This window comes from Protopterus annectens, chromosome 6.part0, assembly GCF_019279795.1.
Source record: "Protopterus annectens isolate FY-2018-M chromosome 6.part0, PAN1.0, whole genome shotgun sequence".
Classification (NCBI taxonomy): Eukaryota; Metazoa; Chordata; order Ceratodontiformes; family Protopteridae; genus Protopterus; species Protopterus annectens.
Genome location: NC_056737.1, coordinates 824,110,754 through 824,129,176, shown reverse-complemented (window position 1 = coordinate 824,129,176; position 18,423 = coordinate 824,110,754). Strand labels below are relative to the sequence as shown.

At 42.8% G+C, this 18,423-nt stretch overlaps 1 protein-coding gene across 1 annotated transcript in view; it reads left to right on the top strand.

The window, feature by feature from the left end:
- The window catches only part of TDRD9 (tudor domain containing 9), a 2,841,455-nt gene that overhangs the window by 2,562,624 nt on the left and 260,408 nt on the right, over window positions 1–18,423 (top strand). The window contains exon 33 of the mRNA XM_044074496.1: window positions 16,654–16,792. Within this exon, the coding sequence (XP_043930431.1) occupies window positions 16,654–16,792 (139 nt within the window). The remainder of the gene's footprint in view (window positions 1–16,653; window positions 16,793–18,423) is intronic.

The following is an 18,423-nucleotide window of genomic DNA, read 5'->3' as shown; positions in this document are numbered from 1 at the left end:
CCTTTTATCCTAATCCACAAAACAAAGGGGAAAGACTACTACATTCCTTGGACATTCACAGACAACTTTGTTATTATTTGGACAGGACAAAGCCATTCAGGAAATCCGAGCAACTCTTTGTGTCCTATGCTACAGGTGCTCAAGGAAAGGCTATTTCCAAACAGACAATCTCAAAATGGATAGCCCACTGCATATGCTTTTGTTACTCATTTCATGGAAAAACTGTGCCTACATGCATCAGATCCCACTCCACCAGGGCCACAGCTACCTCTGCAGCTTTCCTCAGGGGGGTCCCTACCAAGGACATTTTTTAAGCAGCCACTTGGAGTTCAGTGCACACTTCAAGCACAATCACCTTCCACTTTACTCTAAATCTGGAGCGGGATTTGCCACAGCAGTCTTGCAGGGCATCCTTGCTCCTCCTAGTTCCACTTAGTGCCTGCCACCCCTACTTAGCTTTGGGATTCTTCCCATCTGTAATGACTGCAGCTGTATGCACGATGAACATAGTACAGTTTTGTACCTACCATAAATGTAGATGTTCGAGTGCTCATACAGCTGCAGTCCAGGTTACCCCCCCCCTCCGTCCCCTCTTAGGACAGGCCTTATGACAAACACCTTCTCATACAACCTATTTGGGGTATTCTTTTATGGTGTATTTGCTTGCAACTAATGTTTTTTGATTATTCTATATTGCATGATTACATAAATTTATGTTTTGCCTTCCTTCTGGGGGCACCTGACATCTGGGGCAAGAAAAACTGAAGAAGATGGAGTCGGCTGCCTCTTTTATACCCCTGCCGCACTGACGTCATGGAAGAAGTGATGACAACCGACGCCGGACCTAGACTTTGGAATTCGGCCGACCAAGGACCCGCCTGACGGCAGGATAACCCATCTGTAATGACTGCAGCTGTATGAGCATTCGAACATCTACATTTATGGTAGGTACAAAACTGTACTTTCCATGCACTTGTGTATGTGCTTATACAGTGCATTGGTATATGATTCAGCAGTCATGCACCTATTTTACATTTACATGGGTGTCGTAAAGTTAGCCACCTCTGTTTTGGCTTTGGAGAAGGTTTTTACAGTGGTTTCCTTTAGGGGGGGTGAGGGTGGGATGTGGATATCCATGATGATTAGCTTGTGGTCAGATCTGACCAGGGAGGAGTTGATTACTGGAGTAGAGCAACAGTCGCCCATGATAGTAATGACCAGGTCAAGGATGTTTCTGCCCCTGGTGAGGGTAAGAATGAGTTGGTCCAGGGGGTTGGAATTAATGAATTCCAGAAAATGTTGAGCAAGTGTGTTGGTACATGACTAATTTTCCCAGTTAATGGAGGGGTAGTTACTCTCCCAGTATGAGTATTGGGTTGTACCCTAATATTTTCCAGTGTGTTTAGGAATGTGGAGTGGGAGTCTTGGGACATGTTGGGGGATCTATAGCAGGCTACAACCTGGATTGCATTTTTACCCAGTGTTAGTTGTACCTGAAGTATCTCTGATGCGTTATGTTGGGCTACTAGTCTGGAGGTGTGCATATCCTTTATGAATATGGAGACACTATCATCTTTAGTGCTTCGGTCCAGGTTTAGGGGCCGAAAGGTGTGGTATGAATTATAGTCTGGTAGTGCTGTGGTGCTCTCTGGAGCCTTGAACCAGGTCTGAGTCACTGCACAGATGTGGATATTCTCCATTTTAAGGAGTGCTTCAAGTGAGTGCATTTTGAGATTTAGATTCTAGCGTTGAGTAGCATAACCCTCAGATTTTGTTTGCTTGTAGCTGTTATGGTGGTAATTGTGTCTTCAGGACATTGCCAAAAAAAGGCACTACAGGGGTGGCAAAAGCCTTGGCCAGTATCTGGAATCCCTGTTGTGACAGGTGCAGGCCATCTCTAGATAAGCATCGAGGTCTGTCGATCATGTCATCCCAGGCAGACAGATACTGGATCTCCTTAGAATGACACCAGAAACTTAGCCAGTTGTTGAAGTCAGTCATTTTCTTCTTGTACTGTGGTATCATTCTGGGTGATGGTAGGATGCTATTCAGGGCTAGGGTCATACCTGCCTGGGCTTCAAGATCCGAGAGCTGTTCTATGTCTCTTTACATGTAGTCCAGGGAGGTACGTCTCCGGTCATTCACACCAACATGGACAATGACAGAGCCATATTTATACCTGTTGTGGAGTGACCTAAGTGCTTGCGTTATGTGGTGGATCCTGGCACCCAACAGGCAGCTGACCGTAACTTTCTCCTTATTCAACATAGTGAGTGGGACATCAGTGTGCCTTAATATTGAGTCACCTATGACTAGTGTAGTGGGTAAGTTGTTTTGCTTTATGGGCTCTGGTTGAGTGGCACACTGTTTATGTGAGGTATGTCTCTCATGGTTTGTAATGGGATGTGGTTGTTGTTTGTGTTTCTGGCTCGGACGTCTCTGTTTGGGCAGACTTTTATTGAGAGCCACCGCAAAAGTAGGTGTGTGTTTTGTGTTACTATGTGAGGGTTTTGGTGGTGTAAGTTCTGGAGGGCTGTGTGTTGAATGTGGTGCGGTGCTGGTGTTAACCTTCTCAGCTTGACTGGCTAATCCATTCTTGGCTGGAGAGTGCTTGGCTTCCAATTTGGCTATATATTTGCATCTCTTATAAGTCATAGTGTTGGGAGGTAAGAGGAGAGGTTGTCTGTGTATGAGGCAGTTGCTGCATTACCTCAGGATGTTCAAGTTCACCAAGTTGACAGGCGAAAGCATGGGAAACTGACTTTTAGACATGCCTGGTTATGAGCTCAATATATTAAGTACTGAAGCCTTTTACTGGAAAAATGTCACTCAAAGTGTCTTGGTCTGTACAGAGCACTCTCAAACACTTGAGGGGAAAATACATAGACCCTGAAAATTTAAGGATGAAGTATTTAGGCAGGTATTCTAAGGTTAGGAAGAAATCAAACAATACTTACTGAAAATAAAGAGTTAGCTTGTCAAGAATGATGAAAAGAGGGGAGTCGCATGAATGGCTACTGCCTGGCTACTACTAATGCTCATTTCACCACAGCTTCACCCTGTTGGGATACAATACTCCTTTGCTTCTTCTCTCATCAGAAGCAAAATGTTAGCACCAATCCAAAGAAGAGAAGCAGGCCACGGCCTGTTTGGTGATCCACAGTCTTGTTCCAGATGTTGCAAGAATCTCCAGGCTTTGTAGCCTTTTTCTTGTAGATGCCTCAAATAGCAACCAGACCAATCAGGTACTTTAAGCACAGACACTCACTCTCCAGCCAGAAAGAGTCAGGAATCAGTGCACTCTGCTCCTACTCTTACCAGGATCAGAATATAAGCACAGATTCCAAGCCATCACCTGTAAAGCAGTTAAGCTTACTGGTGATCAGCAGTCTCCAGGAAATAATGTAACTGCACTCCTTCTCTCACCAGGACTACTGAGAGGCAGAATGTGGGCTCTCCAATAACTGGTGGTCTTGCAATAGATGCTTAAAGGTAAGATGAAATAAAAAAATGGTTTATCCTAAACAATGCAGCATGCACTTGAGGAGTTAGATGAGAAAGTAGGTAACTTAAGTGTTACCTGTCTAAAAAGTTAAGTTTTAGGGAAAGTCACTCTTTTTAAAACAGCAAAATAGATTGAAAGGGGGTGGTCACTTTTTATTCTGGTACTATAGAATACAGTAGGATGGCCAATAAATTTAAATAGTTGAAGGGATAGGAGTGATTTCACAAAATGATAATTTTGTGCTTACACCAACCAGTAAAAGCAGAGAGGAAATGAAATATATGGTCGAATTAACATAAGGGGCAGGCAACTGTGGTGTTTAAAAACGCAACAGTAACTGGGTGGGAAAAATTTCTATCTGACTCACAAGGGACAGAGCTGTGATGTCTTTTCAAGTTGTAGTATGCGGTTAAAAGCAGAATACAAGTAAAGCACAGTGTAAAGAAAACAAATCACAGTATACAAAATAGGAAAAGGCAATAAAGCAATACAGAATACAGCAAATAAAAAGCAAGCCAAACTTTCCCTCACAGCAAATTGCAGCAGTGTCTGGGTGAGCCTTTCCAGTAAAGCTCTGAAATGTTTATTTTACCCCTTAAATAAAAGGTTTAGTTCCTAGCTCAACTCCCTCTGTTCAGATGATTAACCTTAACTAACCTTTTCTAACTTATGACTCCTTATTTGACCTATTTTAATTTCTGTCTGACTGACAAGAGACAGAGCTGTGGTGTCTTTTCAAGTTTTAATATGCAGTTAAAAGCAGAATACAAGTAAAACTCAGTGTAAAGAAAACAAATCACAGTATACAAAATAGAAAAAGGCTATAAAGCAGTACAGCATACAGCAAATAAAAAGCAAACCAACCTTTTCCTCACAGCAAACTACAGCAGAGTCTGGGTGAGCCTTTCCAGTAAAGCTCTGAAATGTTTTATTTTACCCCTTAAATAAAAGGTGTAGTTCCTAGCTCAACCACCTGAGTTCACAGATGATTAACCTTAACTGACCTCTTCATACTTGTGTGTGACTCCGTAATTGACCTGTTTTAATTTCTGCCTGACTCACAAGAGACAGAGCTGTGGTGACTTTTCAAGTTTTAATATGCAGATAAAAGCAGCATACAAGTAAAACACAGTGTAAAGAAAACAAATCACAGTATACAAAATAGAAAAAGGCAATAAAGCAATACAGAACACAACAAATAAAAACCAAAACCAACCTTTTCCTCTCAGCAAACTGCAGCAGAGACTGGGTGAGCCTTTCAAGTAAGATTACAGCATTAATGTAAGTTTGCTATATGTATGCAGAAAAACATATTTTCTTTTTTATGCTTCATATCTACTAACTTTTGTGTATTATTAAACAAAATGCTTGTCTTGTTTAGCTTTGTGTTAACTGTGATAACTTCACCCAACCTGCGTGTGATAGTGGTCAAATATGATCAGTCCATAAACGTTTATGCAAGCCCGCAGGTATAATGAATAACTAAGTAAATGAGCTTTTTATGGACTCCTAACAATTTTGATTGCAGAGTTGCCATCAGTAGGGTGGCAAGCTGAGCTATGTATCTTCAAAAGATACCATGACTGAGGAATTTGTCTATTAGGGTGAACTCAAAAAAGCCATTTGGAAGAAGGTGTTGTTTAAGCAAGCCTTCCAGCATTTGAAGGACTTCCATGGGCGAAAATTTTAGGATGATGGTAAAAAAGACTTTGGTAATTCTTTTCAGTCCTTCTGCTTCTTCAAGGACTCTTCAATGAAAAGAGGCTCTCACACAGATTGAGAAAGGTCTTTAATTCAGACAGTGTTGCCACCATAGCTGTATATTCTAAGTTTCTGTAGGGAATGACTTTTAGAGCAGAATTCACAATCCCGGCTATATTTTGAGCCTATCAGTATGCACATATGTGTATGTGGGGAAGCCATTGAGTTCTTCATAGTTTCGAGAGCCATCTCAAAATGACCAATGGTTTATTGCTTGTGCAGTCACATTTCTAACTTAATTTACACATCCACAAAGAGCTGTGCTCAGAAACCAAGTCGTTACTGCAGATTTGTTGTGGCAGACCTATAGTATACTCTTCAGAGTGGCCATATAGACTGTTCTGTACCATAACAAAAGCAGGGATTATAGCATTTTTGTTCTGAAGGGGGTGGCTAAGTTCTGTTCGTTGTTGGATCCCAGTGACATCAACACAAGCATATCTAGTACATCATATTCCTGATGGAGAGTTTCCAGGGTCATGCCACTTATACAGCAGTGCATGAACCTTTTTAGAACAACTTTGTTGGGGGCTGTGCAGAAATAGCCTTTTTCACGTGGATGGAACCTACTTTCACTGCAAAGTGCTGCTGTTTGAAATTTTTTTCTCATCTACTTCCAGTATATTTACCAATGTGATAAACATTGTGGTAGAGACCATGTGAGAGAAAGATCCCCTTGCTTTTCACTACCTGGATAGATGGTTCCTGTTGGTCTCATTGAGAAGCTCTCTGTGGGAGTATTCCTATTTTGGGCACTTCAGTAGTATAGGACATAGAAATCTCCATAGACTAGAGGTGATCCTCTTCCTCTTCATATATGACCCAAACGATTACCTTCATTGAGGTAGAGTTTGATACTGTGCAATTTCCTGTCCAGTCTTCCCAGAGGAAACTTAAAAAGTCATGACCTTTGCAAATTGTATAGAAACACAGCAGAAATAATAGGTTAAGACCCTCTCTTTCATGTTGGGCTTGAATGCCATGACAGTCTTCAGAGAGGCTTTTGCATGCATGGATATGCATATATTGGACTGAGATATTGAGATGTCAGTGGTTGCAGTCATCATTTGCCACGAAATATTTTCCTCCTAACAAACTCCCATTGCTCAGGCTTTACAAGCATGTTCAACCCCACCATTCACAGTGTGGGTCTTCCTTTAATTTACCACAGTCTGTCACCAGTTTGAAAGGTATACACATTATATTACAAGTTGGAGTAATCTACCTCTCCTCTGTGGTTCAGAGGTATAGGCTTCCTTGCATAAACCATTTGGAACTACTTGAAAATGCTTCTTGCTTTGAAGGGAAGCTGAGTATATCATTAATACTTAATCAGTCCTGCATACATTTCTGCAGAAGTCGCTTAGTCATCCATTCACAATTTTCGCTAGCGTAATTACAGGTGCTGTGATTGCAGGAGTTGAATATCCTTTGTCCTTTTAACTGTTATCATTGCTGCTTCTGGGATTGCCAGCTTCCTAATAATCCCATGTACCCCTCCGATAATATTGGTTACCTGGTATGACTCCCATGAGGAGTGGACTCCCTTACTGGGATAGCCTTGCAAACAGGAGATGTTCATCGTGCATACAGCTGCAGTCATAACAGATGGGTTCTTCTGCCGTCAGGCGGGTCCTCGGTCGGCCGAATTCCAAAGTCTAGGTCCGGCGTCGGTTGTCACTTCTTCCCTGACGTCAGTGCGACAGGGGTATAAAGGAACCAGCCAACGCCGTTTTCTTCAGCCTTTCTTGCCGCGCGGTGCCCGAAGCAGAAGCAGTTCGCAATTGCCGGTCGGCCAGCTCCTGAGATTACGAAAATTTGGAAACCGAAGTCTTCTTGAAAGCTAAGTACCCCGTTGGGGAAACTTTTCTTGCCTCAGACCGATGTCAGACAAAGTTAATTGTATTTCTTGTGGGAAGCAAATACCGCATAAGGATTTCCATTCCCTCTGTATACCTTGTTTAGGCCCAGACCATGACGTCTCGGTCTGTCGCTTTTGTGCTACATTCAACAAGCGCACCATTAAGCGTCGGGCGGAGTTCGCCCAGCATTATTTTGGGAAAGCATTTAATTATATTATGTCGTCGGATACTCCGACTCCAGTTTTATCTAAAAAACGCAAAGATAAGGACCGACACACGAGGTCCGCGACCTCTACCGACACCACACCTAAGCCGACTACACGTGGTCCGGTTCTCAGCGAGGCGCCTACGCAGCCCCTGACTACCGACAACACTTCTTTGGCGGTGTCTCCTGTGCCCGAGGTTGCAGGCTCCTCGGCCCACACCCTGGCTACAGATACCAAAGCCACTCTTGGCATTGAAACTCAGAATGTGGACAGGTCCACCTCCACTCAAGGTGTCTTCAGACCTTCCTCTTCTTTCTCCATCAAGGCTTTCACTAAGTCTAAAGCAGCCTTGCACTCTAAGAGACAAGCTACACAGGGCCCATCTACAGGCCCCATGCCTAAGAAACAGATGCTTAAAATGGCTGAGGATTTAATTACTCTTATCAGAGGTTCTCAGCCCCCACCGGACAAAAGGCCCAGAGTGGAGGAAGATTCCCCCTCTTCTGATCAGGGCTCCATTATTTCAGAGCACTCTGATGATCAGGAACATTCTTACTCCCTTTGAAGACTCTGATGCGGAGGAGTCCATCCTTCTGTATCCCCTGAGGATTACTCATTTGGGGAAACTTTGCATACCTTAAGGAACACTTCCACTGGGAAGGCCAAGATTATTCAGATTCCAAGAAAAGGCTTAGGGAATTTCTCTTGCTACCTCAACACAGGCCTCTGGCTATACCTCCTGTCTTGGACATCCTAGATGATGTTTACTCGGAGCCCTGCCTTAACCCGGACTCTCTACCTCCAGCTCCAGTTAAGCCTGACAGGTACTACAGGGTTCCTGACTCACACCAATTTCTATACAAAAGCCATGCTGCTGACCCAGAAACCATCTCACAGGGCCCCAAGGGAGTTAAGGCCTCCACTGCTAAAAATCCATTACCTTCCGAGAGAGACTCCAGATCCTTAGAAAGTGGGGGGAAAAGGTATATACCTCGGCTACCTTAGCCATGAGGGCCTTAAACTGTCAGTTCCATATGCTAAAATACCAACAGTTTTTGCTATCACAATTGAAAAATAAAATGTCACAACCTGAACAACCAGACTTGAAGGAGTTGCAGGATTTGATGCATAGTGCAGAACAAGTGGGTAAGCATACCTTACAATGTGGTTTTGATGCTCTAGAGGCCTCATGTAGAGCTGCTGTTACAGGATCAGTCATACGTAGGCATGCCTGGCTCAAATGCTATGGAACAACTTGTTACCACTCCCACAAGAGGGGAAAACATACTGGACCTGATCATCACCAACATGGGGACTCTATGCTCCAGACCAGAAGTGTATCCCTCACTGGTAAGATCAGACCATAAACTGATCTCACTGGATATTCACATCCCGACCCCAACCCCTGCCCAGAAAACCACAGTGAAAAACTTCTCTAAAGCAAATTTCACACTCCTCAAAACTGAGGTGGAATCCTTCAAAGCACCCGGGCCTGTGGAAAATACGGCCCAGACCGCAGAATCCTTTATAAATGCATTCTATGAACACCTTCAGGAATGCATGGATCATGCAATCCCAAATAAAACCAAGACCCAATCCTCCAAAGGCAGACGACCTGTCTGGTGGACCCCAGCCATAAACAAACTATACAATAGAAGGAGGAAGCTACTACATGATAGAGCAAAATCCCAAAAAGGGAAGGCATCTCTGTTCAGTATTAGCAAAAAAATAAGGGCACTCATAAAATCGTCAAAGGCCAGCTTCGAGAGAAAAATTGCACAGGACACTAAGGATAATCACAAGGCTTTCTTTAGTTATGTTAGGAACCTGGGTGGGAATTCCCAGATATGCTCAGAATTAGTCCAAAATGACAAAAAATACACCGAACCCACAGACATTGCCAACATCCTAGCTGACAGGTTCAGCAAACTCCCCACCAAAAGGGCAAATATCTATCCCAGCAGAGTGCTGCCCCTGACATCTCAGATGCTCAGGTGGGAGCCGCCTCTCAAAGCAAAAAACACAGCATCAATGGGACCAGACAGTGTCCCGGGCTGCATCCTACATGAACTCCAAGAAGAGCTAAACCCAAACATAAACTACTGTTCAATCTCAGCCTTCCTACAGGATATGTACCCAAAGAGTGGCGACAGCAACAGTAGTCCCTCTCCACAAAGGTGGTGCCTCAACAGACCCTGGAAACTATCGCCCCATAAGCCTGACTAGCTTGGTCTGCAAAGCTATGGAAAGGATCATCATGGACCTCATAAATAAAGATATTGGGGACCTACAGACACTGGATCCTACCCAGTTCGGCTTTGTTAATGGCAGATCCTGCCTCTTAAACCTGGTTGACTTCTTTGAAACAGTCACCAAGGCCATTGACGAAGGGAAGGTGGTCCACACAGCCTATCTGGACCTCGCAAAAGCCCACACAATACCCCACTCGGGCATTATAGATAAGCTCACCAGCTTAAATATAAACCCCTATGTCACTAGATGGGTTGCAAACTGGCTCAAGGACAGAACCCACATGGTTAGAATTGCTGGAGCCATGTCAGACTCCAAACCAGTTACAAGTGGCGTCCCACAAGGCTCAGTCCTGGGACCTCTCTTGTTTGGTATATATTTCTCGGAGGTACAAGCCAACACGGAAGGACTGTGGCTGACCAAGTTCGCAGATGACTGCAAACTGGGCGCCATAATTGACTCTCCAGCCGACACAAGCATCCTCCAAAAGGGCTTCATAGAAACAGACAACTGGTGCCAGAGCCATGGCCTCAAGCTAAACGCCAAAAAGTGTATAGTCATCCCCTTTGGCAAAACAAAGTGCCCACAAATTACCACATAGGTGGTAATCCATTAAGTACAGAAGAAGTAATTAGGGACCTGGGGACCCAAGTTGATAGCAGTCTCTCATTTGACAACCACGTGGTCAAAGTGGTTAGAAAAACATTTTATATAGCCCACCTAATCATGAAGGGATTCACATCTAGATTAGGGGAGGTCATCGTGCCTCTTTACTCATCCCTCATCAGGCCCATAATCGAGTACAATGCCCCTTTTGGGATGTACCTTACCAAACACCTACAGCAACTGGAAAGACCCCAAAAGTACCTCACCAAGAGGATCAAAGTGCTCAAACAGATGCCATATGCTGCCCGGTTAAAGAAACTCCAGCTCTACTCAGTGGCATACCGCCTGCTCAGAGGTGACCTGTGCCTGACGTATAAGGCCATGTCCAGCCCGGAATTAAGGGACATGCTGCACCTCAAAAAATCCAAATCCCATCGAGCTACACGCTCGAGAGATTTGAACCTCAGCACTGAAATAAATAGGACATGCTGGAGGGACAGATTCATAACCCAGAGGCTCCCTTCACTCTGGAATAAAATCCCAGTCCAGGTTAGGCAGAGCCCCTCATTGATTCTCTTCAAGAGGAGTCTTGATGAGTGGATGGGAGATCATAGGTTTACCCCGGGTATCACTTCTGTGTCACTGTTAGACAGAGGCACAGTATACTAACCTCGAAAAAGGGCATAGCAAAATTAATTAAAAATGAGTGGCGAAAGCCAAACATACTCTGGCTAGGCTTATAAATGCCCTAGGGCAGATAGCCTAGTATGAACCTATAAGGAACAAGCCTTGCCTGATCTTGTTAAAGCTAAATTACTGGACACCCCTCTTCAAAAGGATGTACTATTTGGTGCTAATGCTGAGGAGGTATTAAGGAAAATGGAGGAAAAGGCTAAATCAATGCAAACTGTGAAAGATTTTCTACAGGTACAACCCCCACGTTTTAGTAGAAGTTGGCCTTCCAAAAACTGGTCCTTTCCTGCCACGGACAGACCCCAAAGAGGCAGATACAGGCGCCCGAGGGGCAGAGGACAATCCCAAGGATCGTATAGAGGCAGACAATGGCAAGCTCCTACACAAAGAGGTGGTGAGGATAACTTGCAATCTTTCAGAAAGCAAACCCAATGACTTTCCCCTTTGCATGCCAAGCAAGTCTCAAATGGCAGCCCCCTTAGGAGGAAAGCTGGCATTATTTTCAAAAAATTGGCATATTGTCACAAAGGACAAATGGATCCTGGACATTATAAACCGAGGCTACAAATTCCATTTTCACACCCTTCCAAAAATGAGAGGCATGCCAAACCTGCCACACAATCGAAGGGCAGAGGCACAAAGGCAAATTACAGATCTCATAAACATGAAAGCTATTCAAGAGGTACTTACGCACGAACAAGGTCAATGTTTTTATTCCAGGCTATTTCTGGTACCAAGGAAGGGAAAAGATCGGAGACCTATTTTGGACCTATCCATCCTAAACACATTTCTACTCGTACCAAAATTCAAGATGCTCACTCTACAGCAACTTCTTCCCATGCTGGGCAAGGAGTCTTGGCTGGTAACATTGGACCTCAAGGAGGCATACCTGCATGTCCCAATCAGACAAAATTGCAGAAGGTACCTCAGATTTCTTGCAGGTTCAACCCATTATCAATTCTCTGCATTGCCCTTTGGCTTATTTACTGCACCCAGAGTATTCACGAAATGCCTGGCATCAATAATTGCCTACTGCAGACTTCAAGGGATACAAATATACCCCTATTTGGACGACTGCCTGATCCAAGCGGACAGCAAGTACATTCTTCTGAAACATCTGGCTTATGTAATAATGTTGTTGAACTCTGGGATACACAGTCAACAAAAAGAAATCAAGGCTAATACCCTCTCGGAAGATAATTTTCCTGGGTGCCAGTTTGGACACAAACACCCAGATGGCCTACCTCACGCCAGAGAAGCAGGGGCAACTAATTCAATACTTCAGAGCACTAGCAAATTGCACCAGGCTGACTGCAAGGAAAATCCTGCAGGCTCTGGGATTCATGGCATCTTGCATCTTCCTAATCCCATGTGCAAAGCTGCATATGAGGAAACTACAATGGTACCTGAAAAACATATGGTCTCAACACGGCCACAGTTTGGAAACAATAATATCACTAATTCCATGTCTGCAAAAGGAATTTCTGTGGTGGGCTCAAGCATGTCAAACAAACACAGGTCTCCCATTCAGCAAGCCTCAAACAAATCAAGTCATCACAACAGACGCCTCAGACTACGCCTGGGGGGCACACATGACAGATCGGTGCATTCAGGACAAATGGTCCCAAAAAGAAAAGCACCTTCACATCAATCAAAAGGAAATGCTAGCAGTAATAAATGCTATAATAGCTTTCAAGGACCTTCTACAACCAGGTCAACTATTGATAAGAACGGACAACACCACTGTTATGTGGTACATAAACAGGGAGGAACACATTATTACCCCCTATGCAGACTGGCCATGTCACTTTGGAACATGGCCATGGACTTACAAATGGAACTACAAGCACAGCACTTGCCAGGCAAGGAAAACACGTTGGCAGACAACCTAAGCAGGAATATGACAGATCCACACGAGTGGAAATTGCATCCAAAAGTTTTTACAGAAATAATCCAAGAATGGGGAAGGCCAGACATAGATCTCTTTGCCTCCCACAAAAATCACCAATTGACAAAATTCTGCTCAAGGATTTTCCATCCAAAGGCCTGGAGAGTGGACGCTCTCTCTTTCAGTTGGACATCAATGACAGTTTATGCCTTCCCACCCCTTCCTCTGCTGCCCAAAGTCATATTGAAAACCAGAGCAGACAGACCAAAGATGATTCTCATTGCTCCGGACTGGCCAAGGCAACACTGGTACCCACTCCTGAGGAGCCTGACGCATTCCGCACCATGGACCCTGCCTCTAATGCCTCTTCTTCTGACTCTGCACAGCTTCAAAACTCTTCACAGCCAGCTAAAAACACTGAATCTAGCCGCATGGAAGATTCCTTAGCATCACAACAGGCCCTACTCTCCAAGGAGGTGCAGGATGTCATTTTGGAGGCCAGAAGGCCATCAACTAGAAAAGCTTACTCCGCAAAATGGAAACGGTTTTGTGTCTGGAATGAGAAAAAGGGCCAGGATCCTGGAAAACTGAATTTACCTCAAATACTACAATATTTGGCTGAGCTGCTAAGCAGTGGACTTTCATTCTCCTCCATCAAAATCCATGCCTCAGCCATTTCTGCAGAATACAACACTGATCCACCTTTGTTCTCTCACCCTCTTTTAAGACAGTTCCTCAGAGGGGCTAAGAATCTAAGACCTCCAAGGAAACAACCAATACCTGCTTGGGATCTTAATTTTATTCTGGAAAAATTGACCTTGCCTCCCTTTGAGCCAGCTGCCTCATCAGATTTGCAATATTTGTCCTGGAAAACAGCTTTCCTTCTGGCTATCACCTCAGCTCGTAGAGTTTCAGAACTACAGGCTCTCATGGCTGTCCAGACTTTTATCATCTTCCATCAGGACAGAGTTTCCTTACGAACCAATCCGTCCTTTATGCCTAAAGTGGTATCCAGGGTAGCTTTAAATCATGCCATACATTTACCTACTTTTTATCCTAATCCTCAAAACAAAGGGGGAGAGATTGCTACATTCCTTGGACATACGCAGACAACTGCGTTATTATTTGGACAGAACAAAGCCTTTCAGGAAATCAGAACAGCTCTTTGTGTCCTATGGTGTAGGAGCTCAAGGAAAGCCAATTTCCAAACAGACAATCTCAAAATGGATAGCCCACTGCATACGCTTTTGCTATTCCTTTCATGGCAAAACTACCTACAGGCATTAGAACTCATTCCACCAGGGCCACAGCCACCTCTGCAGCTTTCCTCAGAGGAGTTCCTACCAAGGATATTTTGGAAGCAGCCACTTGGAGTTCTGTGCATACCTTCTCCAAGCACTACAACCTACCATTATACTCCAAATCCAGAGCAGGCTTTGCCACTGCAGTCTTGCAGGGCATTTTGGCTCCTTCTAGTTCCTCCTAGTGCCTACCACCCCTTTCTTAGCTTTGGGATTCTACCCATCTGTTATGACTGCAGCTGTATGCACGATGAACATAGTACAGTTTTGTACCTACCATAAATGTAGATGTTCGAGTGCTAATACAGCTGCAGTCCAGGTTTCCCTCCCTACTTCCCCTCTTGGAACAGGCCTATAGGCTAACACATCCTCATACAACCTGATTTGAGGTATTCATTTATGATGTATTTGCTTGCAGCTACTGTATTTTGATTATATTGCACTGCATTATTACACAAATTTATGTATTGCCTTCCTTCTGGGGGGCACCTGACATCTGGGGCAAGAAAAACTGAAGAAATTGGCGTCGGCTGGTTCCTTTATACCCCTGTCGCACTGACGTCAGGGAAGAAGCGACGACAACCGACGCCGGACCTAGACTTTGGAATTCGGCCGACCGAGGACCCGCCTGATGGCAGGAGAACCCATCTGTTATGACTGCAGCTGTATTAGCACTCGAACATCTACATTTATGGTAGGTACAAAACTGTACTTTTTCTACATACCCGTGTATAGGTTTTATTAAGAGTAGTGTGGTGACATTGTGAGCTTTTGCTTTTTGGCCCTACCTTCCTCTCTCTAACACATTTGGTGATGAGAGAGAGCATGCATGGCACCAGCCAGCATATTTGCACCCATGTGCCCCCAATACACACTGCCAAACCCTCTGCCCCTTGAAGAGTGAAGCAGACACAGCCTTATTTCTTTTTCCCCTATGCCAGTCCCCAGCAGGTCCAAGCTGATAATTGCACTCAAGATGCTTGAGTCATTATCCCTTTATGCCACCAAGGCTGATTCCATTGATATTTCACTATTGCAGGCTTTTGTTTTCAGCTTCATTTTTTTTGGCCCTTCTCTGTTTCTGGTCATCCATATATGGTTTTATAATACTCTGAGATTCACACCAATAGTCAGTACATTGTGGAGGTTTTTCTGAATCAGATCTGCAAACACCATGTCAGTGGATGTGTAAGGGAGTCTTACTGAGTGGGTTCTTGTTATCCTCCCATCATCTTCTCATGCTTAAGAGGCCTCTCCTTTGGAAGATTACTTTTGGTTTTCTTTTTAAGTTCTGCAAGTATGGATTTTATTTTGAATATTTAGTTTCCTCCCTTAAGATGATTTGCTAGGTTAGTGGATGAGGCATACTGTTGGATGCACCAGGGGCTAGCCATAATGTGACCACTCAGACCATAATATTGAATTTACTGAAAGGAAGGTGATTACAACCTTTAATATGATAGATGAAGGGAAAATCCCCACAGTCAACCCATTGAAGAGGACCTTTACGAATCATTTGTTATGATGGGGTATGTATCTGATTGCAGTAGGTACTTGCTTAACAGCCCAGTGGTCTGCTTAGTTCTTCAGTTGAAGAGTGAATTGCACGAGAGTGTATTGGCTATACATGAACATATTGACGATGTAAAAAAGTATATTTTAAATATAAACGGGGGCATTTTGCTCACCCTTGTATCCTTAATTGTACTGAATCTAAGATTGTGACCTTTGCTGACGTCAGAAAGCAGTCTTTAAAAAAAAAGTGCAAGTTGTTTTAAAAAATCTTGTCCATTTCCATTTCATAAAAATTAGATGTGATATTCATTGTGTAATCCCTTCTTTTCATGCACATTTTTCACCTGGTGTCAGAAGTGGAAAGTCATCCTTAGCAGCCAGGTCTTGTGTAGGCAAGAATAAAAGAGGGAAGTGCACACACATTTATTTAAGGACATTTCCTGACAAAAATCATGTTAAACAACCTTAAGAAAACTTTTATTAATTTGAAGCTGTCTTCTGAAAACTTAGACAAATGAGTACTAGCTGTATAATGATGGGCAGTTTTTTTTAGGATTCCCTGCTGACATAGAAGCCCTAGATGTAGAGTTAAGATAGTTGACTGCATGGTTAATGTTTACATAGCTACTACCGTAACACTATATCTTCAAGAACTTCTCATTCAGGTAGCCCACACCTTGTCCACCATCCATCAGTAAGGATTGGTCCATTTCTCCCATGTTTCTGACCATAGACAGACGCTTACTAGTAGTATCTAGTCTTTTGTTGAATGTCTAGATTTGCTGGGTTATCTTCTTAGGTGGCTGTCATTAAGGGCACTAATGGCAGGAAGGACCTAAGAATGGAGGTCCTACCTACGTAATCCTATGTTGATGTGATGATACATTGGTTGGGTATTAGTGTTTCAGCATAATATCACTAGTTGGTGGTAGGGTTCCATAAAACCATTAATCTGCTATGAAGATTTGCTTTTATGGTAAGCACATCCATAACTCTTAACTTGTCAGTTATTTAAAATGCAATTTTAAACATGGTTTATTTAAATGTACATTTTATATGCATCTAGGACCAATTCTGCTAGGACTCGCTATACTGGTGTCCTCTGTGGACTGGGCTGGAATCCTGCTTCTCATTCTCCAGTGTTGGCTGAACATGACATCGAGTTACCATTTGATGTTGTTATGGAAGTAGATGATATACTTCAGGTAAATATTGTTGTCTGACAAATGGGTAACTGTCATCAGCTGCAGTAGTTTCATTAATGCTATTGTTTTGTGGTGGTTAAAATTGTGTTTGTTTACATTTTGAATATTAAGTACAGGAATTCTGTAAGAAATGTTTACTGATGTTTTCCGTGTATCTTAAGTCTTCGATCTTCAGAGCCCCCTATACCATGGATAAGCACTTGACTGTCTATCCTGAGACCCTTGTATTAGAAAAATCCTTCAGAGTTTTCTAGCTCCCCCTTTGGAGGCATGCGCAAGACACAATTTTACTGTAACAAATTATTAACTATGTTCCTCTCCCTTGACCTGGTTTGTATTTCAGTCCTGACATGATTTATGGATAGATTTCTGCATTTCATTATCAAAAAGGAATTCTTAGCTTTCTTAGTAGATAAGGATATCACATTGTAGATAAGTGTAATCAGTGTCTCTCGGTATGGAGTCAGATTTCACCTGTCACCCTATGAAGTATAAGTGCTGAACAATAAATTTTACATCCCTGTGTCTATTTAGACCTCATCAGAAATATATATATATATATATATAACAAATTTTAAATAGGTGATCTGAAGCTTTCTGCTGCTTGGAGGAAACCTGGTTACAAATCCCAAATTCAGTATGTACCTGTTTTCATTGTTGAAGATTATATTTTAATATCAGTAGCTAGGCTGGTCCTTGGGGACCTTGTCAGTCAGGACCAAAGTGCATCAGTATGTAGTTTTAGAGACAGTTTTACAGTTTTCATAAATGTATTTTATTTTAAATTTGTCAGGGTAGTGCAGTGATCACAGGGGACTGTTTGCAGCCACAGCATGGGTGAAAAAATCGTGATGCTTCTACAGTAGTGTAAGGAATTTAAACAAAGTTGGCTCAGAAGTAATAACACAGATGGTTACAATTAAGTAGTACAGTGATTTACAGTATAGTAACAGCATGTAGTGTGCTATACTTTTAAATGTACCTAGGATCATGAATATAGTGCAAGTAGTATACAGAAGTACATTAGCTTTGTTAGCTCTTGCAGTGAGCGACTTTGACAAGAAAAGTACTTCTGTGTACAGTACAGAAGGTATTTCAGTTTGACAGCAGTTGTACTGATGCATACAGTGCAGAATGCATTAAGGGCACAAAGTAGTTTTTACATGTGATATTTTTGTTTATATAATCTGGCACATGTTTGTAAGATGAAATATAAGATCTGTTTTAGTTCTGATTTATAACATTTGTATAGCTGTAGTATTTACATCCTGTTGAAGTTCTTTTGAAGGGATCATATTTGTTCTACATAGTAAATTGGTTGGGGGAATAATGTAACCAGGGCTTATATCCTTTGACTATGAAATATACATTTTAGGTGGCTTGTAGGTGCTCATGAAGATCCTTTGTAAATTAGAATAATTGGTAGTATTTTGATTCTAGTTTGCTGGAGCTGCTTTTTTTCTGAAGCATTTTTCAGTAGACAAGAGTTTGAGTGCAGAGTGCTGCTGTAACAGTATCATCTTGCCTATATAGTAATCGGTCCATTTGAAGTGAAGCTTATTTTTAGTCGAGGACAAAACAGTTGATCTGAAGTAGTTACTTCATTTGCTCTGCAACCTGTGGGGTATCAG